The following is a 27758-nucleotide window of genomic DNA, read 5'->3' as shown; positions in this document are numbered from 1 at the left end:
ATTTGTCATGTATGATTCCTGCATGAATCCATGCAATAAGAATCCTTATTGCACAGGGTTGGACTAGATGACCCTTGGTACGTCTTCCAGTTCTATTATTCTACGATTTAAAATTCTTTAAAAAATAGAATCAATGTTTGTCTCTTTTCACATTAAATAAATAAGACCTGATTTAGGGGGGGGAAACACAACAGAAATTCTGTTGCTTGCTTGCCGGTTGCAGTAGAAGCTACGTTTTAAAAAACAACATCGAATTCCTGGAGTTTCCAGGAGGCGCATCGAGTCCCGCCAGTTCCTAATAGGCGTGCGACTCTGCATTCTACCTACCTCTATGCCAGCGGCTCTCTGAAAGGAAGAAGCCAGCCAATGAAAGAGCGAGTGACGGAATTCTCCACTTCGGGCCAATCAGTGGCCCTGGAGTGCGGCGGAGGGCGTGGAAAAGAGAGACGCGGCCCGAAAGAAGAAGGCGGGGCCGACGTTGTTGTTTCCACCCCCCACCAAAGCGCGCTTGAGCAAGCGAGCCTCCAATTGGTGGGCAAAGCAGCCAATGGGCGGCCTGCATTCCGACGCCGACGACCAATCAGCGGCGGGGAACATAATATTTGAATCTGAGGAGAGCCGAGAGGCGGTTTGGGGGTCGACGCTGGAGCGGGGAGGCCGCGTTGGGTGAGTTGAGCGGGCGGCCGTGGGGAAGGAGAAGGCCCCATAAATTGGGGGGGCGGGGAGCGGGTGAAAGAAGGGACTGAGGGGGTGGAGGACCGGTCCCTCGGCGGTTCGTTCGTCGTCTTATGAGTGGGGAAGCTTCGGCCGAACGTTAGTCCTCCTCCTGCGGAACTCCCTGCCACAAGATGGCCGCCTACTTGGACGGCTTTCACAATGAGGGTTGGGAAGATTCGCGGAGGCTGCTATCGTGGCTGCTCTCCAACGAATAATGCTCTCCTCCTCTGAAGAATTCCGGGATATTAGGTGGCCTGCGATGCCAGTCCTTCTCGGAGTAGACCTATTTGCTCTGCTCTGCCTCCACAGCTGGGAGGCAGCAAATGTTTCTGGGTGCCGGTTGGTGGGAACCACAAGTGGGATTCCCAACTGGGGTACCTGGTCGGCCACTCGGAGATCTGGATGCTGGACCCCTTTGGCCTGATCCTGCAGCAGGGAACTTACTTGTTGTTGTTTAGTCGTTTAGTCGTGTCCGACTCTTTGTGGCCCCCTGGACCAGAGCACGCCAGGCACTCCTGTCTTCCACTGCCTCCCGCAGTTTGGTCAAACTCATGCTGGTAGCTTCAAGAACACTGTCCCACCATCTCGTCCTCCGTCGTCCCCTTCTCCTTGTGCCCTCCATCTTTCCCAACATCAGGGTCTTTTCCAGGGAGTCTTCTCTTCTCATGAGGTGGCCAAAGTAATGGAGCCTCAGCTTCAGGATCTGTCCTTCCATTGAGCACTCAGGGCTGATTTCCTTCAGAATGGAGAGGTTGGATCTTCTTGCAGTCCATGGGACTCTCAAGAGTCTCCTCCAGCACCAGAATTCAAAAGCATCAATTCTTCAGCGATCAGCCTTCTTTATGGTCCAGCTCTCACTTCCATACATAGGGAACTTACTACTATGTGTTAAATTTGCAAACCACCCCCATCCAAATATCTCAGGACATGGGTAGGCAAACTAGGGGCCAGATCTGGCCCAATCACCTTCTCAATCCGGCCCGCGGACGGTTCAGGAATCCATGTTTTTCCATGAGTAGAATGTGTCCTTTTATTTAAAATGCACCTCTGGGTTATTTGTGGAGCATAGAAATTCGTTCATCTTTTTTTCAAACTATAGTCTGGCCCCCCACAAGGTCTGAGGGACAGTGGACTGGCCCCCTGCTGAAAAGGTTTGCTGACCCCTGCATCAGGACGCTGTTTCATAGCATTACATTCTTCCTGATTGCACATCCTCTAGTAGCCACTTCCTCTGCATGCAGGGATATTGTAGTTTTCTCTGGTCGATTTACAAGGAATTGCAAGTGGGGAAAGGTGCTGTTGCGCTCAAATCCTGCTTAAGGGTTCCCCATTGGGGCACCTCATTGTCCCCTGTGAGAACTGGATGCTGGACTAGGCTCTTCTTGTATATTGAGCTATACAAGACTCCTATTGCAGGCAAAGCAGGCAGTTGTTGTTGTTGTTTAGTCATGTCTGACTCTTCGTGACCCCATGGACCAGAGCACGCCAGGCACTTCTGTCTTCCACTGCCTCCCGCAGTTTGGTCAAACTCATGCTGGTAGCTTCGAGAACACTGTCCCACCATCTCGTCCTTTGTCGTCCCCTTCTCCTTGTGCCCTCCATCTTTCCCAACATCAGGGTCTTTTCCAGGGAGTCTTCTCTTCTCATGAGGTGGCCAAAGTATTGGAGCCTCAGCTTCAGGATCTGTCCTTCCAGTGAGCACTCAGGGCTGATTTACTAAAGCAGGCAGTACCTTGTACTAACGGGGGTGGGGGGGAATGTCTGACTCAGTTTCGTTTTTTAAAGTTTGCTTTGTAACAGAAGAAAATCTGTAATGGAAAGTAACAAACATGTACACTTTGTGTCTTCATTTTCAATCTGTGGTCTTTTTCACATTTCGTTCAGTATGAGGCACTGTTGTCATAGACATCATGTAGTTGGAGGAAAAGGGAGGGGAGAGAGATGGGCTAATGTTCTTTGGTTCTACTGCATAGTGTTAGTGTACGTTTGGGTCAGCATCATGTGGGTAGGTCCTATAGTACTTTTAAACAGTGTTTTGTTGCAATACCATTTACCTATGTTCGCATCAAAGCAAGTAGCTTGTCAATGTAAGTGAACTGGAAGGCAGTCCAAAAAACCTCTAGGGCAAGATCTTTGTCCTGGCAGCAGATGTGACAGACTTTGCTTTCCTGTCTTCTCCCTGCCAGCCCCATGAGCATCCCACCCCAAACTTCTCCAGAGGGTCTTCCAACTCTGCCTGCCAAGCAGATCTTGGAGACACCTGGGAAGTGTGTATCTGCACATGGGAGGTCCTGTTTGCATAGGCAGAAGTCTGTTGTGCAAGTGTGGCCACCCAACCTCTGCTTAAAAACCTCCAAGGAAGGGGAGTCCACCACCTCTTTTCCAGTCAAACAGCTCCTACTATCATCAAGTTATTCCTGATATTACTTGGAATCTTTACTTGATGATATCAGCTTTTAAATTAGTAAAAATTAAAAACCCCACTGTTAATGGGATGTCTGGGGCAGGGCTGGATTAGGGCCCTAAGCTCCTGAAGGTAATAGGGCCCTTTATATCTCCAGCTGTCCTTTGTCAACAACAAATTGTCCCTGTTTTTGTGTTGAATATATGCTATACGGTAACTTAGGGACCTAATAGGTGTCTCAAGCCATTTGTACATAACAAAATATGTATTTTATCAAAGTAATTGCCATGCAACCAGTCCATGCAGAATGTAGGCACCCTAAATATGTTGTTGTTGTTGTTTAGTCGTGTCCGACTCTTTGTGACCCCATGGACCAGAGCACCCCAGGCACGCCTGTCTTCCACTGCCTCCCGCAGTTTAGTCAAACTCATGCTGGTAGCTTTGAGAACACTGTCCAACCATCTCGTCCTCTGTCGTCCCCTTCTCCTTGTGCTCTCCATCTTTCCCAATGTCAGGGTCTTTCCTGGGGAGTCTTCTCTTCTCATGAGGTGGCCAAAGTCTTGGAGCCTCAGCTTCAGGATCTGTCCTTCCAGTGAGCACTCAGGGCTGATTTCCTTCAGAATGGATAGGTTTGATCTTTTTGCAGTCCATGGGACTCCAGAGTCTCCTCCAGCACCATAATTCAAAAGTATCAATTCTTTGGCGATCAGCCTTCTTCATGGTCCAGCTCTCACTTCCATACATCACTACTGTTGTGAAGTAGGGTGCCACAAAAGGGCGGGTATCCATAGCCTATAATCTTTCTCACTTCGCAGGTAGGAAACAGCAGGATGGCTTCCACTTTTGCTGCTCGGTACAGAAAGGACCTAAGTACGGAGGCCTTGAAGACAAAACTTGCCCACCGAAAGTCCATTTCCCAAAAGGAGAGCAGACACAAGGAATTTAATAAAGGCAGGCAGTTTGGACTCATTGATGTCAACGCACAGGCATCAAGAAATGGTGAGCCTTCACTGCTGGAGGAGTCAGGTGAAGGATACTTCCTAAGGAGCAGCACAAAGTCAAGTAAGTAAAGACTTGCAACTCGTGTTTGACAAAGCACTGATTTTTAGACTCTGTCATTGTAGAATTTCCTACACCTACAAAGTTAATGTGCTACAGAGGCCTTATTAACAAAACAGAAACTGATAAATGACCAAGTTCAGACGTCACCCACCCCAGAATTCCTAAGGCACCCAAATGTTAAGATGTTAAGTTAGAGGTGAACAGTGGGAGAGGCTCATTTGCTGATGATAGTAGATTATTTATCAGAGTGGTTAAAACAAAAAGATTGTGAAGAGCTCCAAAAAGATCTCTTGAAAGTAGGCGAACAGGCAATAAAATGGCAGGTGCAGTTCAATGTAAACAAGTGTAAAGTGATTCATGTAGTGGCAGATAATACTAATTTTGCATATTTGATCCTCTGGACTGAAATGACAATGAATGACCAGGAATGAGTCATTGGGGTAATAGTGGATAGGTAGATGAATATGGCTGTCTCCAATTTAGGTCCCTTTTGGAAGTAAATCATATCGAAATCCACGAGATGTTTTGATGTAAACACAGATGTGATTGGACTGTTAATTCCTCTGAAGTTATTCTGATGGGATCTAAAGTTATTTTTGTTTTCCATGTAGGCCAGAAATCAAGTGCTTCAGCTAAGTCTCGCGAACAGGAGCGTTTGGAAATGCTACAGCGTTACAAAGCTGAGAAAGAACTACGGAAGTTAAAAGAGCAGAGAAAGCCTGTATTTAAATGTGGGCAATTCAAACCAGAGGCACCTGGCTTCCTTTCAAAACCATCAAATATACCGGTGCTCAGCAAGCCAAGGGAGACTGTAACAAAAGCAGCAAGTGTGGTACGTGTACTTAACTCTCCTGTGTTTCTTTTCCATGTTGTTGGGTTGTCCTAGTTTGTCCAAACCAGAGTTGAATATTATAGTTTGAAATAGGTTCTGATTTTGGAGGGGTGGTATGCCTTATGTGGACCAGAAAAAAAGGGATTGGTGGGTAGTGGTTAAGGAAGGAAGGAAGGAAGGAATCAGCTTGATTCACAATGGGCACTCCAATAATTGATGTCTGTTATGTGTAATTGTGGTGCTGACAGTCACTTGTGTTCCGTTACTAAAGTCAAGGGCCTTCAGAGCAGGGGTTTGCCAGGGTAGGCTGTTTTGAATAAGATTGTCCCCTGAAGCAGGATAAGGAAAGTACATAAGTTCTCATTTCAAGCACTTCCATCAGGGAAAAAATAAGATATGCATGCAACCTTCTAATGTGACTTGGGCTGTGCACACATTACTGGCTTTAAGCACAACTAGGCCATTCTTTCAGTTTGAAAACTGGTGTTTTTTTTAGGGGGGAGGGGGAGTGCATCAAAGCACAAAATTTCAAAGGAAATGACAGGATAGATCTGGAGTGTAGCTAACATTGTGTGTATACCACTTCCCAAACCGACAGTTTGAGTGCACTGGATGTAGGGTAAACGGTACTGTGTACACAGGTCTTCACCTCAAAGTAGATAAATGTACCCTGTAAGAACAAAATTGAGCATGGTGTTTGCCCTGGTTTGCTGGTCACAGAGGTATGCCGATAGGTATGTTATAGAAAAATGGGGGGGGTGGCTTTTGCTGCCCAACTCCCCAAGGTTTTGAGTCCCCTAAGTCCATAATCCATCAGAGACAAATGGATGGAGGCAGGATGCAGTGAAAGCAAGGCAAGTCTTTATTTTTCTGTTCCAACAAAGTTCCCTCCCCTCCTGGTAAGGAGGTAAGAGAGACCAAGAATAAAGTGTGCAGGAACCTTTAAAGACTTTTGAAATTGTCCAACCCCCTTCAGTAGAGACCACCCTAAAAGCATCATGCATACATCATAGAAGGTGGTGGTCTGTCACATAAATTTGAGAGAGTTGCTTTCTTCGTGTCTGTCAGGATACCTGATTATGGTTGAAGCCTTATTTACCTAGGGATCCATCAGCCACGCCATCCCCGGACCTTGGAGGGAACAAAAGTACCAGGAAAGCAAAATCTTCTTTGGAGAAAAAGTTTATTGAAATCTGTGCACAGAGACAATATCTGTACACAGAGACAACCAGCTGGATAGCTCCTGAAAATATACTGGCTGTAAAGCAAGACACTTCAGCAAACTTTCTTATACTCTCTGAGCACTCTCCCCCCCTCCCATACCTTCTCAAATTATTCCCTTACGTGGCACATCTATATTGCTTGCTAAACACATTTTATTGCTTGCTAAACATTCCCTCCCCTCTCCTTCGTACACGTGTCTTTTCTCATCTTTGCATTAGTAAGCATAAGACAGGAAAAGGGGCCTCTTTAGCAGGCCTGGTTAAATCTGAACTTTTGACCTGTCAGCCAAATTTTGCAAGCAGTCACTGGCGGTGTGCTAACTGTCTGGCCAAAATTTGCAGAAGTAAGATTAGCACAGGATTAGCACAGGAATTTACTGCAGATAGTATTTGAGAGCAACCTTTCTTAGGTACAAAGTTCTAAGCACAGAAAATATTGAGAGAAACCTTTTCCCATCTCCCTTTACTCCCTCCTCTTCTTTTGAACAATCTATTACTTAGATTCGTTCTGGGGTAGGGGTCTATATTCTCTCATTACAGCAATCACGCGAGGTCCCATCATGCGAGACATCATCTTTCCCATCATATTCTGCAAGCATTGCATCAAGCAGGGAATACAAAAGCAAAAAAGCAATAGAAGCATTATTGGGCCTATCACCATACTAACCCTGTTGGGTGGATTGAACTCTCGTGCTGCCTCCCTACTGACCAGAGCATATGGAAGCTGAAATCCTGGGGTGGCAATTCTTACTGGCACTTGTTTAGCAATTTCAATGCACACCTGGTTAAGGCTCCCACCCCTGCAATACTTGCATTAAGATAGGTTCCGTCCCATCTAACGCCTGGATTAAGATTAGAACCTGGTCCATCAGATGAGGTTGGTACAGTAACCTCATCAAACCCCTGTTTCCAGTAGTCAATGAGCACGCCATCTCTTACCACCGGCAAGACGAACCAGTCGTAGCAGAGGCCAGCAGGCCAGTAAGGGCGGTATGGCTCGGTAGGGTCAGGGCTGTGGGGCATAGAGCAAATCAATACAGAATATAACAGAAAAAAAGGAAAAGAGAAAGTCCTTATGAAAGTATTAAATGTCCTGGTGGACTTCCTGGATCAGTCCCGGCACGGGTTTTCACGTTGGGGACGCTGCCCGCGGGCGTCCCTCCCATCCATTTCTTCAGCTGTGCGTTGAGATATCAGCTTCCGGTGTGATATCAGCAGAGCGGTCATCAGCGGAGGGTCTGGAGATGGTCAGCCGAAGGGGTTAATCAGGATTTAACTGCACAGTTCAATCTATAGTGGTCACTCTGGTGTGGTGGACCCAAGGGGTGATGCCGGCGAATTTCACGGCGGTGGGTGTGGAGAGCAGGACGGTATAAGGTTCCAGCACGGTTGTAGCTGCGTCCGTGCCCAATCGTTTACCCACACTTCATCACCTGGCTCGAACTGATGCAGCCAACACACAGGGGTTGCGAGCCTGGGTCCACCTGTCGAGACAAAAGAAAACTCGGAAGAATATCTGGACTTAATTATTCAATTGCATATCCTGACCAGCATGTGGGGACAACATTCTGACATATGGGACCGGTCTCCCAAGCACAATTTCAAAGGGTGACAGGTGGGTTCGCTTTGACGGGAGACTGCGGACCCTGAGTAATGCCAAGGGCAACATGGTCACCCTATTAGACCTGGTTTCCTGTGTCAGCTTGGACAGCTGATTCTTTAGAGTCCTGTTCATTCTCTCTACCTTTCCAGAACTCTGGGGTCTATAAGCAGTATGCAGCTTCCAGTTGATCTGGCGCGCTTTTGCCAGTCCCTGTAGGACTGCATGAACAAATGCTGGTCCATTGTCAGATCCTATGGACCTTGGCAATCCATAGCGAGGGATGATTTCCCTAAGCAGGCACCTGGTTACTTCAAATGCCTTTTCAGTCTTTGTTGGCCATGCTTCGGCCCATCCGGTGTAGGTGCACACTGCCACCAGCAGGTAGCAGTGTAGTCCACAACGGGGTAATTCAGTAAAGTCCACGACAAGATCTTCCATAGGTGCAGTTCCACTATGCTGAATCCCTGGGGGAGCCAGTGGTCCGGCTCTGGGATTATTCTTTTGACACAGCAGGCATTTCCTGGAAATCTGGGCTGCCAGTTGGTAGAGGTGGGCTATATAGAAGCATTTCTCCAGCTGCTTGGTTGTAGCATCTGGTCCTATGTGGGTTGAATCATGGTATCTCTGAGTAACCTGCCGAGAAAGGGACTCTGGAATCCATATCCTGTCATCAGGGGTAAGGTACCATCCTTCTTTGGACAATGTCAGCTCCTGAGCGTCTGCAGTGTCCCTTTCCTGCTTCGTATAAGCTGGCTTGTCAGTGGTGCTTAAAATCTCTTCTGGGACCAGTGCTCCAATAACCGAGGCGGGGGCCAGTTCTTGGGCTGCTTCCTTGGCCACTCTGTCTGCCAATCGGTTTCCTCTGGCCACTTCTCCTGGTCCAGTCTTGTGTCCATAACAATGGATAACTGCCACTGCCTCGGGCTCCCATACAGCATCCAGAAGGTTCAACAAGGCTTGTGGGTGGGCCACCTGGCTTCCTCTGGAGGTAAGCAAACCTCTTTCTTTCCATAAGGCTCCATGGGCATGTAAAGTCAGGAATGCATACTTAGAATCTGTATAAATGTTTATCTTCTGTCCCTTTGCCAGGCTCAGGGCTCTGGTAAGCGCAGTTAGCTCTGCCAGCTGGGCCGATGTTCCAGGCGGGAGTGACTTTGCTTCGATCACCTGGTCTTCCAGGGCTACCACTGCATAACCTGCCTTCCGGTGTCCAGCCTCAATGAAGCTGCTTCCATCCATAAACCATGATGGCCACTGGGGGTCTGCTTCATCTTTAAGGTCAGGCCTGCTAGAATACACCTCATCCATTACTTCAATGCAATCATGCGTGGGCTCCTCACCTACTCCTACCGGTAATAGGGCAGCTGGGTTGAGGGTTGTGGTGACTTGGAATTTCTAACGCGGATGTAGTAGCATCTGACATTTCCTCATTTTAGCCTGGGAGAGGAAATAGGTGCCTTTCGGCAGATGGCACGCTGACTCTTTCCTAAGCGGCCTCGCCCTCCTCTTCTTCTAATGGTGGACCTCCCGTCTTCAGGGCCATCAACTTCTTTGCCTGGTACTTCTCCTTTTTTCTTCTGGGCCTCTTCCTCTCTCTGATTATAAGTGGTTTGGGCTATTTTCTAACATCCATTTCAGGGTGTGGCCCATCTGGATTTTTCGGCAAATATCGGGCGCTGCTTGGGCTACAAAGGCAGTTTTTATGATAGGGGCATGGATATACTGGCGGTAGGCTTCCTTCAGCTTCTTTAAGTAGGCTCCAGGGGCCTCCTCTGTTCCTTGCACTATTTCTCTGGCCTCCACAAAGTTGGTGAGTTTTCTGGCTGCCCTCCTCATGCCACTTAAGACATTCTGGCGATAAGTGGTGAGGGTATTTTGCCCTTCAATGGTCTGATAATCCCAATTCAGTGTAGTTTCAGGATATCCTGTTGCAACAGCTTGATCTCCTGCCCCCTGCGTTCTCATGTGTGCTTGGGCTTCAGCATGAATTCGCCTATCCTCCTCTGTAGCTAGCAGGGCATCCATCAAATATTGCACATCATAAAAGTGGGGTTGTATGTTTTAAAAAAAATTCCCTCAAACAGCTTAATTATTTTTGGCAGGGTTTTCTTCAAATGAAGGGTTTTGGTTCTTCCAATTACAAACATCTGCACTAGAGAAGGGGACATGTTGAACTGTATAAGTTCTATTGGGCACCACCCCGTTAGGTCCCGTGGGGGCCGGAGGGTCATACACTCTATGGAGAGGCATCACTCTGGCCGCGCCCTCCTCCTGTGTTTTATGTGCCCTATGGAGGGTCACTCTTTTCACTGCCTTCCCCACTCTTTCTGCCACTTTCTTCTCTGTTCCCCTACACATCCCGCTGTTTTTAACATATGGGGACTGACGTCCACTTCTCCTGCATAAGGTTCCACATACTTTCTCAAACGTTCTGCCTGTTCTTATTATCACCTATCAACTTAACTAATCTTTTTACAAATTCCTCATCCTCACCATCCTCTTCTCGTTCCTCCCTTTCTCCATCCTCGCCCAGGTCTACCAATGCATTGTCCACGGGATTGGGGGCTGGGCCATCTGTTCCCTGTGGCGGGGGTGGTGCCAGGGCTGTTGCCGGGGCATGAGGTGGTGGGGCATCAAAACTTTTATCTTCTTCCCTCTCTGAATCCTGGAGGACTGGGGGGTTGTCCTCCTGTCTTCCTGACTGAGCAGATACGGCTGCCTGAGACTTTTTGGCAGCATGACTTCAGCCAGGAGGGGGGGGGGTCTGTTCCACATTGGTCTTCCATGTGGAAATGTAGGGGATTTGATCAGGGTGGACATTCAAAATGTTCTGATATAATGGATTAATGAGTTGCAAATCAAGGGTCCTGATGGACGGCCAATTTGTTATTTTGGGGTGGGCCAATCTAATTTACACAATGTCCTCATCCTCCCCTCTCATCAGCTTGAATCCCCAAAAGCATTTCAAAGGGGTACTTTTACTTTGGCCAGAACCCATTTCTTCCAGATACTTCACACACAACAGACCTACAATCGCTCGGCCAAGGGGACACTAAGCCCTGGCCCACACTTGACAATTCAGCCACTAGAGTATCTTGACATGCAACATACAACATACAAAACACACCAATATAATTTCAACATGTAACACACTAAACACACCAAAATAATTTCAGCATGCAATACACAAAACACACCAAAATAATTTTCCCTCCTTCTTTTGTTCCAAATTTTTGCTGGTGGCACTCTCCTGCACAACCAATCCCCTTATTCCTGGTGGCTGGCACTCTACTGCGCAACCAATCCCCTTATTCCTGGTGGCTGGCACTCTACTGCGCAACCAATTGAGGCTGATCAGGCCTCGCCCCCCTTTTCCTTGGGGGCCCACGCCCTTTCCCTTGGGCTTACCTTTTTCCGCTGCGGACCTGTCCCCTCGGCGCCGTCCTCTTTGTTTTTCTCCCTCAACAAGATGTCTCCACTGCAGGACAGTGTGGCTGGCTCCCCCCACGAAACAGGTGGGGTGCGCACGGGAGCCTGCAAACGCTGCTGAGCTGTTCACCTTGGTTGAGCCTGGCCCTCCGGTCCGTATTGGGGAGAGGGCTTATCCCGGACGAGCCCCCAAAGAAATGAAGCCTTATTTACCTAGGGATCCATCAGCCACGCCATCCCCGGACCTTGGAGGGAACAAAAGTACCAGGAAAGCAAAATCTTCTTTGGAGAAAAAGTTTATTGAAATCTGTGCACAGAGACAATATCTGTACACAGAGACAACCAGCTGGATAGCTCCTGAAAATATACTGGCTGTAAAGCAAGACACTTCAGCAAACTTTCTTATACTCTCTGAGCACTCTCCCCCCCTCCCATACCTTCTCAAATTATTCCCTTACGTGGCACATCTATATTGCTTGCTAAACACATTTTATTGCTTGCTAAACATTCCCTCCCCTCTCCTTCGTACACGTGTCTTTTCTCATCTTTGCATTAGTAAGCATAAGACAGGAAAAGGGGCCTCTTTAGCAGGCCTGGTTAAATCTGAACTTTTGACCTGTCAGCCAAATTTTGCAAGCAGTCACTGGCGGTGTGCTAACTGTCTGGCCAAAATTTGCAGAAGTAAGATTAGCACAGGATTAGCACAGGAATTTACTGCAGATAGTATTTGAGAGCAACCTTTCTTAGGTACAAAGTTCTAAGCACAGAAAATATTGAGAGAAACCTTTTCCCATCTCCCTTTATGGTCACTGATTTTGGACAGCCTGGCCATTCTTTCATATGGTTGGCTACTCTGGTTAGGAGATGCAAATACAGGTTTTTTATTTTATTTTAAAAAAATGTTTATTGGTTTAAAATTTAGTAGGAAATGTGTGTTTCTGGGGGTGATGTGTGCTTACTCTCTCTGTTGGGTATTCCTAGGAAACGCGGTTAACAAGGTCAAAGGTGAAGAACCAATTGCAAGAATCAATCAGACCACCAGCTAGACCACCGCAATCAGTGGTTTGTCTTACATTTTTATTCTTTTACATGTGGTTTGAACAGAAAAATGAGCTGCTAGAACTATGGCAGCTTGGTAACAAACCAGGGGTAGGTAGTCTTTATTGTTGGTGTTATTATTTATTTATTTTTCCATATGGGGTTAGGTTTGTGTGTTATGTGTTTGCAGCTTGAAATTAAGGGTCATAGCCAACTCAAAAAGTTTGTAGCTTTGCAAATGTTTTATGTTAATTTGAGCCCTTATAAAAATTTAATAATGGCAAAGTAAATCCTAATCTACCTATATATGTTTGGCCAGAATGTTTGCAAGGGGGCTTATTTGCAAAAATAGATGTAAGGTTCATATAGCTGAGGTAATTGTCTTATTGGGAATTAAAGGAAGGCCCTGTAGAAGTAAATGGATGGTAAACACTCTTTCTCTCTCTCTCTCTCTCTCTCTCTCTCTCTCTGTGTGTGTGTCTCTCACAGTAACAAAGTTATGCATTTATGAAACCCTGACTCCATTTCTCTCTATAGATGGTACCTAGCAAGGGCTCCACTCCGCAAACAGCTCAGCATAACCAGAGGCAGATCTACGTAGACAAACCCTCCAAAGAGAGGAAAGGTATGCATCGTCGTCCAAACACTGCAGGATTGCCCCTGACCTTTTGGGGCTACTATATGTGTGAGTTTCTGGATAGCGTAGTGCGAAAGCACTGCTCCTGGAGCTCTGAGTTCAAGTCTTCCATTGAACTCCTGGACATGCAAAGCAATGTGGCTGCAGTTGGAATTGGTTGCATTTGTTAATCGTATGAGTGTGACTCCCAACAGCCACGCACAGAAATCTATTGGCTCCCACGGCAGGTCCTGTCCAGTTATCAGGTCTTCTGTGAATTAATGCCACGTACAGCCTCTGCTAAAACGCGGTGGGACTTGATTCTGAGTAGGTTGTGCTGTTGACGTCTTGCACCCAGAATGTGAAATGTTTTAAGGAGTACACATCTTCTCTCTCCCCCACCTTCAGGGGTGCAGCCTTCAACTTCCACAACTGCTGCTAGAAGAGCTACAAGGGCCACCGCTGCTGCTCTGACCAAAATACCACAGATATCTCGGCCTGCTGTGAGCGCAGGTGAGTGAGGTAGTAAATAGCTGTGGATTGGGGAGTGAAATGTCAAGCAATGCATATAGCGACAACTCTGCATTTTCTTCTTGGCCCAAATTGAACTTTCAACATGGTTTTTTCCTCCAGGAACATAGGAAGCTGCCTCATACTGTACTGAGTCAGCCATTGGTCCATCTAGCTCAATATTCTGTACACTGACTGGAAGCAGCGCTCTAAGATTTCTTTAGACAAGGCTCTATCCCAGCCCTAACTGGAAATGCCAGGGATTAAACCTTGGACTTTCGGCGTGCAAAGCAGATGCTCTACTACTGAGCCCTTCTCAAATATTACTGCTGTAGTAATGCTCCGGCCACGCGCCCCTCCCTCACCTGTCCTTATCATCCAGCTGGGTCAGGTTCAGAGAAACGGCGGCCGGCAGCATATACTTTTTATAGGACAAAACGCATCAAAAGGGTAGTTGGTGCCACCACTCCCTTGTACCAGGGCACCAGAAAATGTAACTCAAGGGAGAAGGTTATGCTTCCTAGTTACCGGCTGCCCTGCCCTGCAAGTTACTTTCACAAAAATGCAGGCAGAAATTCAACAAGTAGTGCGTAACTGATTGGTCAGGCTTCTGGACTCAGACTTCCCCCCCACAATGGCACACAGGACAAGAAAAGTTCTCTTTTCAAAATTTATTTTAAAAAAAACAGGTTTAAACATACTTTAAAAAGTAGGCACATCCTCTTATACATTTCAAACAGAAAACAATAACATGGTAAAGTATAGTTAGCTAACATACTTACAAATGAGAACAAAGACAAAGTTAGTATAATTTCAAAGTCCTCAATGGAATCTGCATCTCAAAGACAGAAAAGATCTTCATTACAAAGACCCACAGGCAGGACAACTATCAGCAAGGTGGTAAGCTGACAGACTCTGAAATTGCAGATTTCAGAGCACACCCCCGGCTACTTTCTCAGAGTCTTTATTTCTAAAACTCACGTGGAAACGGAACTCCGATCCAATCAAAATTCTTGATGATGTTTAAATGCACCAATGGTCAGCTTATTGACTAATTACTTAACTTGGGACAGCTGAGCTTGTTAATTCTCAGGAACTTGGATCAAAAGGTTCCTCCTTATTTTCAGAGACTCACCAGATATCAATTCTCAGAGTGATTAGGGTTGATAACTCATTCACACCCAGGCAGCTTTGTTAAGTACCAGGTGCTAGAATACCACTAATTACTTGGAGAGTTTCTTTTTGCAGATGCCCACGATAAGGATTCTCACTCCCATAGACAGCAAGTTTCCACTTAAAGCAACAAGAACGCATTCCCCATAAATCCTTTGGCCTTTTTGGTCTCCCCACAATGCTTTGCTTCTTCACTACAACTGTCCTTCCCAAATATCTGGGATGTGTCCCCATAGAAAGCTTTTGAGAAACTTCTCTGACTTGTCCTTCCTTGTTCTGATGAGCTTTTCAGAACCTTGCAGCTTTTCTTGTTTTAGGTTTTCCGCCGCAGAAAAGGGAAGCAAGTAACAGCAAGCAGCAGCAGAGAGGGGTCAAAAATGCAAAAGCAACAGTAAGTGTCTTGGCTTTTCCTAGTGTTTCACACACTGCAATCTTCATATCAATAATCTCTACAGCCCTGTTTGTTAGATTGCTGTTATCAACATGTAATGGGGGAAAGATTAAGAATCTTGAGCAGGGTAAGGGGACTGGGTGGCTCTCTATACGTCAGTGGACTTCGCTTCCCATCAGCCAACATTTCCAATGTTATCTCCTTTTCTAGTTCACCTATCTGCATGCATATTTCTTGAAGTGTAACAATGATGGAAAGTGTGTGTGTGTGTGTGTGTGTGTCACCCTTATAATGCATTTAGGGTGACATGTCTGCTCCTTACTGGCTGAGAGAAGTCCATATCATTCAAGAAAAACAAATAAACCTTTATGTCCTGTTACAGGTATTGTGTGGCGTGAAAGAGAATCATTCAGTGGAGCCTCTGATCTCCCAAATCCCTATGGCTACAGCCGCAAAGTTGAAGAAAGAAAACCTGGAGAAAGAAAACCTTCCAGCCCCTATCATCCTGGCTCCTGCACCACAAAGGAGAGAGCGCTCATTTGCCCCTCAGAATTTTGTGTTCAAGCCTTTGGAGGGTTTGACCGCCTACAAAGTCAAGCCAATGTCCCCTTCCAAGGCAGATGTATTCCTGTCGCCCAATCTTTGCTGGAGCCCTGCAGAGACCACCAGGTAATGGGCTACCATAGGGTCCTCTGATGAGATAAGGAGTTGCCCAAATGTTTTTGCAACATCTCTCTGACCTCTGCAAAAATTGTCCTTTTTAGAAATTAAAAATTGGTACTTTCAGCTCCCGAAGGTTTTACTATGTCCCCAAAGACATTAGCCATTCTTGATGTGCATCATTTGATAGAACCATGAGATCTGGGAAGTCCTTTAGAGTTGACACCTTGACTCAGGCCAATATTCTGAAGGCTCAGATCCAGTGTTCAGATTTCCTGAGTGATCTGAATATTTGCAAGCCTGACTTCATTAAAAATATCAGTGGAAAGCTGCCTGCTGTTTATTTTGAAGTAGCTGTGGCAAATGTGTGCACTGCCTTGACCCAGTCAAAATGCCATGTAAGAGAAGCATCCCCCCCCATTCCTTCCCTTGCAGGAGAGTTTCTGTGCTATGTCATTAATGGAACTTAAACTGCCTAAGTGCTTTAATGTTCTGTCAATTCAGATGCTTGCCTAATAATAATAATAATAATATTAATAATTAATAATAATTAATAATATATTTACCCTGCCCATCTGGCTGGGTTTCCCCAGCCGCTCTAGGTGGCTTCCAACAAAAGATTAAAAATACATTAAAACATACATGTAAAACATAATGCCAAGTAAATTATTATTTTTCCTAGCCAAGTCCCTGGAGAAGGTGGTCTGGAAGCTTTGCCACAGGACTGTGGGCTTAAACAGAAGGTCTCTAGCCCAGGAATGACAAAGGCAGATCTTCAGGAACATCCATCTGTACTTGAATTTCCAGATGCTAACACAGGTGGGTCTGGTGGGGTGGGGGTAGAGCGCTTTTGTAGCACAGTTGCTAACTTTCAGCCAAAAGTCCCATATTCCACTTTGAACTCACAACTGGTCCTAGTCAAGTTGCCCTTCTCCCAACCCCTCCACCTGCAATGCCAACCTGCCTTATAGGTTTGTTGTAAGGCTTTCCTAAGCTTTCGATCTGTTCATATGTAATATGTATCCTGCTTCATAGCCCCACAAGGCTTTCAAAGCAGCTAATGAAAGTCTCAAATTTAGGAACAGGAATTGCATGCTGTTCATGTGATGTCCACCCGAAATACTTCAGACTTTGTAAAACACAATTAAAATGCTAAACCTACTTTTAAGATTGTGCCATTTAGTAGACTGAAGCTCAAGTTGATTTATCATTGCGGCTGAGACTGGAGAGTGATACAGTCTTGAATTGTAAGTTGTTGCAACTTCCTCTATCCTCCAAAAGCACCTATTCAGGTTACAGACACTTCAGGTTACAGAATGCGCTAACCGAGAAATAGTACCTCGGTTTAAGAACTTTGCCCCAGGATAAGAACAGAAATTGTGTGGCAGCAGCGCAGCAGCAGCGGGAAGCCCCATTAGCTAAAGTGGTACCTCAGGTTAAGAACAATTTCAGGTTAAGAACGGACTTCTGGAATGAATTAAGTTCTTAACCTGAGGTACCACTGTATTACGGTTTTATGGATATACAGTATAAGTTTAAACTTGATAAGTCGTCAAAAGGCAGGCAATTCGTTCAACCAGGTGGACTGACAGAGTTATATTGCGGCATGATTTTTTCCCTGTGCTTTTTACAGTGTTCTGCAGTTTTCTCTGTAAAAATATCCTTCATCTTTCAGAATGTGTAACTAAAGAAACAATGGATGCGACTCCCTTTGAAAAGCAGATCAATCCACAGAAAGTGGATCTGCCAGCAAGCGATTCATCCGACCCAGCTGGAGAGCCACAACACAATGTGCCCTATTTCAGGTTTGTACAAAAGGGCAGAGGGGTCCAGACTGATACACTTGGGAGCGTGACTGAAGAGAACACTGGCTGATGGAACACTCTCTTGATGGGTAGTCCCTCTGCTTTGCATGAGATTCACTTTGCCATCAAAGTAACTGCAGAGCTAAATGCTTGACCCAGTAAAAGGCACTTTAGTTAGCTGCTCTCTTCCCTTTGAGCTGCAGTGTCTCTAAAGCTCCTTTTTAGCCCATTAATCTGGCACACTTTCCCACTCACTCGGCTCAGAGCCCATTGACACCTCAAACACATCTGAACTCTTAAATGGAGGGGTTGGCTCAGTTGGCATTGGGAAAGCCCTCCACAGATGTTTTGCAACTTAACAGAACAGCATGAGAACTTACTAATCATCCAAGGAGATAACCCCTCTCCCAGATGTATCATTATTATTTCCTTAAAACCATTTTATGCTGTCCGTCGTTAGTACAATACTCAATATATGCAGCAATATCTATAACGGAATTAAATGCACAGTCATACTAGCGGGGCCTCAAATGGTAAATACGCTTTTGAGGACCATTTTATCCTCACAACAACCATGTAAGGTTGGTTAGGCTGAGAGACCAAGGTCATGTGTGATGTTGTGGATGGTTGGTTGGGCCAGGGCCTGGCAAGACTGGGCTCAGATCCTTACCTGGACACACAACTCCCGGGATGACTTCAAGGCAGTCACCCTCTTTCGGTGAAACCTCCAACGCAGGGCACATTGTGAGGAAGAAGCGGGGAACCCCCAGGGATGCCACCTGAAGCTCTGCTGCTGAAGGGTGGAATGCAAATGCAAATTACTTTAAAGGGCTGGGAATTGGAGCAAAGTTTGTGTGAAGCCCACCCTGTCTCCAGTATTGCCACGTACAGTGGTACCTCTGGGTGCAAATGGGATCCGTTCTGGAGGGTGGGTCAAGGTTTGCCACATGCGCGTGACGTCATTTTGAGCGTCTGTGCGAGCAGCGAAACCCGGAAGTAACGCGCTCGGTTACTTCCGGGTCGCTGCGGAGCGAAACTTGAAAATGCTCAGCCTGAAGCACATTTAACGCGAGGTATGACTGTACTCAGGGACGCGGGTGGCGCTGTGGGTTAAACCACAGAGCCTAGGGCTTGCCAATCAGAAGGTCGGCGGTTCGAATCCCTGCGACGGAGTGAGCTCCCGTTGCTCATTCCCTGCTCCTGCCAACCTAGCAGTTCGAAAGCACATCAAAGTGCAAGTAGATAAATAGGTACCGCTCTGGCGGGAAGGTCAACGGCATTTCTGTGTGCTGCTCTGGTTCGCCAGAAGTGGCTTAGTCATGCTGGCCACATGACCCGGAAGCTGTCTGCGGACAAACACCGGCTCCCTCTGCCAATTAAAGCGAGATGAGCACGCAACCCCAGAGTCGGTCACGACTGGACCTAATGGTCAGGGGTCCCTTTACCTTTTATGACTGTACTCATTCTGTCTCTGTGCTTTTTTAAAGAAACCTCCTTCGGTGCGAGGCAGAGAGACTGGCATCACACTGCCTTCAGTGGGATGGAGCAGCTGAGGCGGATATTCCAGAGGATGGTAAGTGAAGAAGCTGAAGGAGTTGCATAATTGCTGTCCTGGATGGAACAGTTTGCTCGAGTCTGTTGGCCCGAGTGGCTTTGGCCTTGACACTCCCAAGCTACACAAGTGAGATTTGTACGAATTAGGCTTCTTAAATGTCTCATCAAACACTTTATTATACATAATGAAATATTCATTTCCACAGCCAAAGATCTTGTCCGTACCACTGTTGGGCAAACCAGGCTGCTGATAGCTGAGAGATTCAAGCAGTTTGAAGGGCTGGTGGATAACTGTGAGTTCAGACGCGGAGAAAAGGAAACAACCTGTGATGACCTGGATGGATTCTGGGATATGGTGAACTTCCAAGTAAGATCTCTGTTTTTTAAAGTTTGTCTCATATTCAGGTGGTTCTTCAAGAGCGCATTGTCATCCCACAAGTTCAATACGGGACACTTATCCTTCCCACTTGCATTGTGTGCAAATCAGCTTTGGGAAGCTGTTTCATTATTTCTGCAGGTTTAGCCCTTTGCTTTTTACCCTGTAAGTTTCTTGAGCATTAAGGGCTCTTTGTCTTGTTTTTCAAAGAATGCAGCCAAATGAAGCTTTAAATTTAAGTCACTTGGGGACCTTTTAAGTAACAAGCACCATTAATCAGTTTAATAAATACGGCTAATTGAGCTGGTTAGTCCTGCCGTCGTCGTTTCTTTCTCATTGCTTTTGGTTTTCTGAATATAGGTAGAAGATGTAAAGAAAAAATTTGAGAACTTGAGGAAGCTCCAGGAGAATGGATGGCAAATGGCAGACGATGTCCAGGCCAAGAGACCCCTCAAGGTATGAGAGGCTTCTGTAATTCTGCTCTTGGGTTGTCAATGTAACAGGATTACCAAAAGACAGACTTTCCCAAAGCAACTCCAGGAGGATGCTAAAAAAACCCCCACAAATACTTCTCTCACTTTTTGGAGTAGATCTTCACTAGGCCTCTAGGCAGGAAATCAACCTTTTCTCTCTAGAGTAACTGTCACGTAGCCTCAGCAACTGTGACAGAAAACAATCACAGACTGCACTCACATCGCTGACCCATGTATCCTTTGTGCTGTATTTTGGTTTGTGAGCTCATTGGGGACCATGTTTTGTTTTGTCCAACCAAAAAGTGGCCCATGCCATCCCCCATCCTCACCCATCATCCTCTTGCTAACCGACAGGGCAGGGTGGGAGACTGGGCGGTTCTTTGAATTTGTGCAAACACGCAGTTCAAATAGTAGAAGGTGCCAGAGAGAGATGCTTGCTAAGTACGAGTGATCTGTAAGACTTGCAACCTCCAGGTCATGGCCTTTGGCAAGCCCCCTGCTCTCAGTATGCGGTGGTGGTAATAACACTGGTCAACCTTTCAGGGGTATCGGAGATAATGAGAAGTACACTGATTGCTTGAAATGTGTTCTAGAGAAGTAAATGAAAGAGTGCCTTTAGAAGAAAAAGTCAGGGTTCCATCTGCACACTTTTAGCTGAAATTCCTGCATTGCAGGGGGTTGGACGAGATGACACTTGGGGTCCCTTCCAACAATTCTGTTAATCTAACCAAGTGATTTTGCTGTTTCCGTAGTGAGTGGAGTCCATGTCATTCTATAGTTCACCATTAGAGGGCTCTATATCCCAGTGGAACTTTTGTCAACCTGGGGGCCCTGCAACTGTTTTGGAACTACAACTCCCATCAGCCCCTGTCAGCACAGCTGGGCTGGCACAGGCTAATGGGAGTTGTAGTCTGAAACATTTGGAGGTCCTCAGGTTGGTGAAGGTTGGTCTCGCAGGATAATAAGCCAACTGTATTTGGCTAGCCCTAAAGTTCCAAAGTTTGCAATCATTATAAGTTTGCAGGACTTAAGCTGCAACCGTTACTGATAAAGCCAGGTCTGGATGCAGCAGATTGTAGCAACTATTGCCTGGTCGCAAATGCTTCCTTTCTGTGGTAGATAATTGAGAGGGTTGTGGCGGAGCAACTATAGACATTCCTGGATGAGCCTGATTTTCTGGCTCCTTGCCAGTCTGGTTTCAGCCTTTGACTGAGATTTGAATTAGCACTTCCCTGGCTGCTGTGGGAGGCATGAGGAACCTTTAGTCCTCCAGGTGTTGCTTAAATTCATCTCCCACTAGCCCCAGCAAGCATGGGCAGGGATGCGGGTAACTTATCAACATCCAGAAGGCTGAAGCGTCCTGCACTGTGCCAGTTTTCTGTCTGAGCTCTTAGAAGGTGTTGGAGAGAGTGGGGAGAAAATGCTGTCCTGCCTTTTGTCTTTCAGAAGAAGGCAGCCCCTCAAAGGGCAACCAAAGCAGGGGGTGGCTCTGTTGAAAGGAGAGCAGCCCGAAAGCGCCTTGCAGCGATAAAGGCAGCCGTGAAGAACAAGATGAAAGCAGAAGGGCTGATGGTGGAGGCTGCAGGTCAAGAAACCCCAGAGAAAGTGACGTTTAATGGAGGGTTTTTCAAAATTGAATCACCCAGGCCTTTCCCAGGTCAGTGTTGGAGCAGTTCCTTCTGTGAGTGAATTTGGGTGTGAAGGAGAAGCTTTTTTGCTCCAGGGGGCACCTCTGGAAGTCTAGTGAGCGTGCCTTACTCAGTTACTGGGAATGAGGAGCATGGAGGTGATGGTGAAGCAGGTCTCTTTAGAAAAGGAATAGTAGGTAGGGGAACCATGAATTTATCTCCCCAGCCCCTACCCCAGACCAAATGTTTTGGTTATACATACTGTGAGCTAAGAGGCAGTGTGTGTGCTTCCTGTTCTCCATAGACATACACACTCACCACACAGCACAAAGGTTTATTGAAACAACTCCGAAAGTGAGAAGACTCAGTTCTTGGGTTTAAGACCTCTCCTTTAATTGGGCCCTGTAGCCAGTGAAGATTTCACTCTGTACTCTGTACCTGTAAAAGTTTCTAGCTCATTTTCCAGGGCAGTTACATACAAAGGATGTTCTTTAGTAATCCTATTGAGAAGTTTTCAGGGTATGAATGGTGGAAGCCATCTCTTAGTTTTCTGAGTGGACACAGCTGGCACACCACAGGTAGAGAGACTGGAGCCAATCTTCCGCCATCCCCTATGTCAGATTTAAGCAGTTTCTATATGTTTAAGGACACGGGGCAATTCTGAAGAATCCAGATTTTCTATTGACATGCATGACATCCTAATAGAATATCCATTGATTTATTCCTCCTCTCTCCACTGCTCAGGCAGGACTCCTCAATCTGCAAGCAGGGCTTCCAGGCGGATGACTCCAAGATCTGCCAACAGGGCCCTGCTTCAGAGCTGTGCAGATACCTGTGTTGTAAGGCTAGGCACGCCAACCGCGTCCAACGCCATTCCTCCTCCTTCGGATCAGAGTTCGGTGTTGGAACCTGCCAGAACTGACCTCTGCTGCATTTCTGAACAATGGTATGCAGTTGGCCTGAATGTGAGCCCTTTTTGGCTGGTGCAGAAATGACTGTCTGTGTTAGTGAGATCCAGATGAATCGCCTCGTCAGTGGCTATTTCCAGATCGAACTGAAAGTCCATCTTGTCCGGGGTGAGGAATCTGTGGGCCTCCAGATATGGCTGGCCTACAGCTCCCACCAGTGTGATCAGCAGTCAGGGATGATGGGAATTGTAGTCCACCATCATCTGGCCACAGCCCCCCCCTTCCTTGCACAAGGAAAACACAGTATTTTGCATAGTAAACAGCAAAAATTATTTTGGGTGTTCACACACAAAGCATGAAACAGCTCCGCTTTCTATTTGTCCCCACCACAGTTATTCTGTCTTGATGGATAGAGGCTCCATTCAGCCCCAAGGTTTATGTAGGCTGGTGCTGTTGAGCAGGTTAGTTGCAGCTGCTGGGTGCGATCCACACTGAGCTAGAGGATTGCAAGACAAAAGTGGAAACCCTCATTTGCTTTTGCCACCTCTTGGGGCACAACCAACGCCTGCTCTCTTCCTACACCACAGCGCTCTGCTCAAGACCTCTGCCTTCTTTTCCCTGTGCCAGATGATTGGTTGTATGGCTTGGAGTTGAATTGTCATTGGAAGCTGTTCATTTTAACTCGTGCTGAAAATGCCCTTGCGGAGAGCACAACTTAAAAACTCGCTGCCTTCCTCTCCCATCTCAGTTCCCTCCGGCAAAAATGCACAACCCAATTTTTGTTGGCCACGGGTACAGCTGTGTCACCTCAGTCTCTTCCAGTGCTGAACACAGCTTTGTAATATTTTGTTCCAGCTGTAGGAAAGATGCAATTGGGGCAGGGGGTGGGATCCTGCTGCTGGCATATTTGCCTGGGAGAAGCAGCTGTTCATTTCAGACAAGTGCTTCTCTGTGCTAATTCACGCTGTAAACTTTGCCCTTGTAATTGTTCGTCCAGTATCTTGGACGTAAACTGAGAGGGAGAATTTGGGCCGCCCTTGTCAGCTGTCATTCACACCCATGCACACCTTCCCCCAAGATGAACGTTTTAAAAACCTAACATGCAAGTTTCTGACTGATGATGAACACGTGTGATCTCCCCCCAGTGACATCCAAGCTGCGGAGGAACCCTGTGCTACAGCAGAAGACATGGCGAAAGAAGCTGCTGTAAGTTGTATCGTCTGTGTTGAATGTCTGCCTGTCCTGAAAGTTCAGAACGGCCCCCATCTCATTCTGCTCCTTGAAATCTCTCTCTCTTCCTTCCTGAACTCTTAGGATGTACAAACAGCCACTTGTGACAGCGGATCACCCTTGTGTGATATGGATGACTTGATTTCTACCGATTCTCAGGGCCTGGAAGGTTCCATTGATAAAATAGAAGTTTCAGAAGCTACAGAAGAGGTGAAACAGACGATTGCAGATCTGGGCGAACAGGATGTTCTCTCATGGAGTCCCAAGGAGGATTCCCAGCCTGAAGGAACTTGCTCCCAGGCTGAAGAGCTGCCCACTCCAGAATGTCAAACAGGTAGATTTCCATGGGGCTTTTTAGGCAGCGGGAAGAACCTCTGGCTGAGGTCCATGTATTATTCTGTGATTATGTGAACAGTTCAGAATTTGAATTCAAGGAGCTTCTTGTATCTCACTCACCACATTGTGTTTTTGGTGCACTTTAAAGACTAACAAATGCATTGTGGCATAATCTTCTGTGGAGGTTACAGCCTGTGTGATCAGCTGCTTTAAGCTGTAGATGGAAGGTGGAATTCAGCCCAGGGCTGTAACAATTGCTGTTTGAAGGCTCTCCTAACCCCACTGAGCCAATATGGGGGCCCGTGGGAGACGAGGGGGAACCGCAGTCGCTCTAGACCTTGCAAGGGCTAACAGGGTTTGTTAAATCTGGCCCAGAACCTTTAGGCTGCCACCCTAGGCTTGTTTTTCAGGAAAAGGAAGTCTCATTGTGAACAGCGTGGCAGACTTCCAAGTTCACATGTTAAGCATTGGGGGTGGGTGTCTCGTTGCTCCTATATTCTCACCCTGCTGACACTTCCTTGTGTTTGACTGCTATATCTTGAAATGAAGATATTTTCTGTTTGTTACAGGCAACTCCCCATTTGTGCAGGGGTTGCATTCCGAGTCATTATGTGCTTGCGTGAAATTGCATAGAATCAGAACACCCGTTGAAAAAGCCTCAAAACACTGTGTTTTGCCCCCTTTGGTGACGCTTTCGTGTCACCTCTGGGTTCAGCACTGTGTGCGCATGTGCAGTTGCGCACACATCAGACATGTCCCCAACAGTCACTGCCTGTGCTGGTTTTGAGATGGGACAGCGGTGAGTCCCTGCTGTCATTCATGAACCATAGGTACTTGGTAACGAGATGTGTATCCTCAAACCTTATTGATACAGCCCACTAGAAACCCTCTCCTACATATTACTGAACCAGACCTAAGTTAGGTTAAAAAGCCCACTGGAAATATATCCTTATTTTCCAGGTTCTCTTCTTGGTGACTTCTCCAGCGAAGCTGCAGTGCTTGAACTCCAGGTATGTTTGTTTGAAAAGGAGCTAATTGGGTTGGGTGGACTTCTAAAGACTAGCAACTGTAACATTTCTCCAGTTACTGCGACAAATCTGATGCCATGGTTTCCTGTTAAATATATATACACCATATTTTTCTGTGTATAACACCCCTTAGTTTGGGGGACTCAAATTTATGAAAATGGGGGAAGACAACCCCCGTGTATAAGACGACCCCCATTTTTTAACATTATTTTAGAGTAAAAAAAACCCTAGTCTTATACATGGAGATTATGCATAATGCAGATTATGATGTGCCATAAGGAGGCTGCACCGAGTTGCAAAGGACTCCAGCTGTCTGGTGCAATGAAGTCAGGCTTATGTCAAGAAGCCCTTTCTCTTTCACCCCCCCCCCCAACTCCTTAGAAATCAGTAACAAATGGACATAGATTATTAGGAAAGTGCAGCCGTGGGCTCGTCAGAGCAACTGAGCATGAACACATCTCCTCACCGGATCCTTTTCTCAGAGTGAAAATTTCTCTGGATGGCATTCTATCCAGCTTCTTGACTCTTTCTTTGAAAAGCACTTGACAGCTTCATGAAGACAAATGGCCAGGTCCCTGCCCCAAAGCAGCCTAGAATCTAAATTCAACAATTGGGGGTGGGGTGGGGAATGTTAAGTAAATGCAGTTTACCTCCCCTCCCGTAGCTGGCTTCACAGTTTTCCCCCACATTGTGATTTTTTTGTATAGCGCGTACATGCACACACGATTCACAATATATTGCCAGGTCAAAAGTTATGAAACCGATATCACAATCTGGACTTCAAACCAGTTTTGGACAATACAGTGATATATCACTCAGCCTTATTTGTCACCTTCATTACTTTGGCAGATCAAAAGCCTAGGGAAAAGTTAGGGTAACTAACTTCTCTTAAGGCTGGGCAATGAGGCAATTCAGCGTATTACGTTCTTCTAATCCACACGGGAACAACTACTGCTTATGACAAGCAACTGTAACGCTACCGCTGCCGTTTATGATAACTATCTATCTGTCAGATGGTATCTCTAAATTCGGTGGGAGGATCCTTGATCTCCCTTTTAGGCTGTTTGCTGCTCTAACCGGTTAGGTCACTTTTTTGAAAGCCCTGGAGGCAGTTGCCATTAAGCAAGAAGCCTCTGAGTCACTTCTGCTAAGGAAGCCGTTCATTGCATGCAAGTGTGAAGTGGGTGTAAGGCACACAGCAATGAAAGAGCTTGGATGCTGTTTGTGAAAGCACTTGTCAGTCTTTTATCACTTGGCTATTATTGAGAGGGACGCGGGTGGCGCTGTGGGTAAAACCTCAGTGCCTAGGACTATGGTCGGCGGTTCGAATCCCCGTGGCGGGGTGAGCTCCTGTCGTTTGGTCCCAGCTCCTGCCCACCTAGCAGTTCGAAAGCGCATCAAAGTGCAAGTAGATAAATAAGTACCGCTTTATAGCGGGAAGGTAAACGGCGTTTCCGTGTGCTGCGCTGGTGCTGGCACGCCAGAGCAGCTTCGTCACACTGGCCACGTGACCCGGAAGTGTCTCCGGACAGCGCTGGCCCCCGGCCTCTTAAGTGAGATGGGCGCACAACCCTAGAGTCGGACACGACTGGCCCGTACGGGCAGGGGTACCTTTACCTTTATTATTGAGAGGAGGCAGATGAATGTATATTCTGTCTTGAAATAAGAGGGGAAGTGCAGGTCACAGAATTGTAGAGTTAGAAAGGGACCGAAAGGAGTAACCCCTTGCAGTGTAGGAATCAGTTAAAGAATCAGGTGACCATCCAGCCTCTGCTTAAAAACTTTGAATGATGGAGAGCTCATCACTTTATGAGAGAGTCCATTATGCTGTCAAACTGCTTTTGCTGCCATAAAGTTTCTACCTAAAGCAGGAGAGCAGATTTCTAGCCTCCTTCCAAAAGTTTGAATTTTTCAGCAGTGTACAACATGCACCTGATTTCCATGGACATGATTTATTTACTGCTTTCCTGTCTATATTATATTATATAACCTTCCTTATTTGTTCCCCACAGCCCAGCCTGGATGAAAGCCTTTTCGTCACTCCGAGGAACCAGGCGGAGAAATTTGTGGCCAACCCAAGCAACGACCTCATTGTTTTCTCTCCACTTACTTAATCAGAAGGGGCAGAATAAGATTGATTTTTATTTACGAACCGGGGTGGGTGGGGGGAGTGGGTAAAAGGAAATTTACTGTGGTTTTTTCTGTTTTTAAGTACTCCTATTAAATGTTTATTAAAGTTTGGTCTGTGTCTTCTGAGTTGCCTTTCAGTATCATCTGTGTGGGTTCTTTAACATCTTTCCTCATCCATAATCCCTCTTCCCTCCCAAAATCAACTATGATCCAGAACTGTGTTGGGGAAAATCTATTTCTGTTTCAGCTCAGACCTGTTCTGTATTGTAACAAGCTGGGCGGGGAGTATTCTGTGCTGTATGCAGCGGTGGGAAAAGAATAAAACAAAATGCCTCTGGCTAATCTGGGCCAGGAAAATGTGTGACCTGCACAGTTCATGTGAATAAGAAAGCTCTGTGGGTTGTTTCTTTTTAACCTAGTTTATGCTGTGATTTGCCAGATTTGATTGGAGGACATTCTGTTCACAGGATTCTGCCTTCCTCTGCCTGTCACCTCCACTTCTAGGGAGGAAGATCACAGCCTCTTGTGGTTCTATAAGAGGAAGTTAAGGAATGGGTATCTGTGCAGTCCGAAACGGGACCCAAAATCCCCATTTTCCTTCTCCAAGGGAGCATTTCTAAAATTCATTAATG

General features: G+C 46.4%; 1 protein-coding gene across 2 annotated transcripts; it reads left to right on the top strand.

Annotated features, from left to right (window-relative positions):
* The first annotated feature begins 536 nt into the window (after positions 1 to 536).
* Positions 537 to 27236, top strand: DLGAP5 (DLG associated protein 5). Of its 2 annotated transcripts, none has more exons than XM_081019468.1 (19): positions 537 to 666; positions 3941 to 4183; positions 4795 to 5015; positions 12252 to 12332; positions 12846 to 12933; positions 13333 to 13437; positions 14925 to 14998; positions 15381 to 15667; positions 16341 to 16477; positions 17334 to 17463; positions 18951 to 19036; positions 19224 to 19384; positions 19754 to 19849; positions 21313 to 21523; positions 22239 to 22440; positions 23548 to 23608; positions 23717 to 23966; positions 24929 to 24978; positions 27009 to 27236. In XM_081019468.1, exons 2-19 carry the CDS (start codon positions 3952 to 3954, stop codon positions 27108 to 27110), a joined length of 2574 nt encoding a protein of 857 aa, XP_080875594.1. In that variant the 5' UTR covers positions 537 to 666; positions 3941 to 3951; the 3' UTR covers positions 27111 to 27236. The 2 variants fall into 2 exon arrangements, with proteins under 2 accessions (XP_080875594.1, XP_080875595.1); XM_081019469.1 differs by having other exon boundaries at positions 561 to 666; positions 3937 to 4183.
* The last annotated feature ends 522 nt before the right edge of the window (positions 27237 to 27758 follow it).

This window comes from Podarcis pityusensis (assembly GCF_964106645.2).
Source record: "Podarcis pityusensis genome assembly, chromosome: 1".
In the NCBI taxonomy this organism is placed as follows: domain Eukaryota; kingdom Metazoa; phylum Chordata; class Lepidosauria; order Squamata; family Lacertidae; genus Podarcis; species Podarcis pityusensis.
The sequence above is the reverse complement of the archived record's forward strand: the minus strand, read 5'-3'. Positions and strand labels throughout refer to the sequence as shown.

What these genes read in the sequence shown, in the direction of transcription:
- DLGAP5 (XM_081019468.1), top strand. Translation starts at nt 3,952, where the DNA reads ATGGCTTCCACTTTTGCTGCTCGGTACAGAAAGGACCTAAGTACGGAG. An exon ending in CTAGACCACCGCAATCAGTG is followed by an intron (nt 12,333 to 12,845) that starts GTTTGTCTTACA and finishes TTCTCTCTATAG; the next exon opens with ATGGTACCTAGCAAGGGCTC. An exon ending in ACCCTCCAAAGAGAGGAAAG is followed by an intron (nt 12,934 to 13,332) that starts GTATGCATCGTC and finishes CCCCACCTTCAG; the next exon opens with GGGTGCAGCCTTCAACTTCC.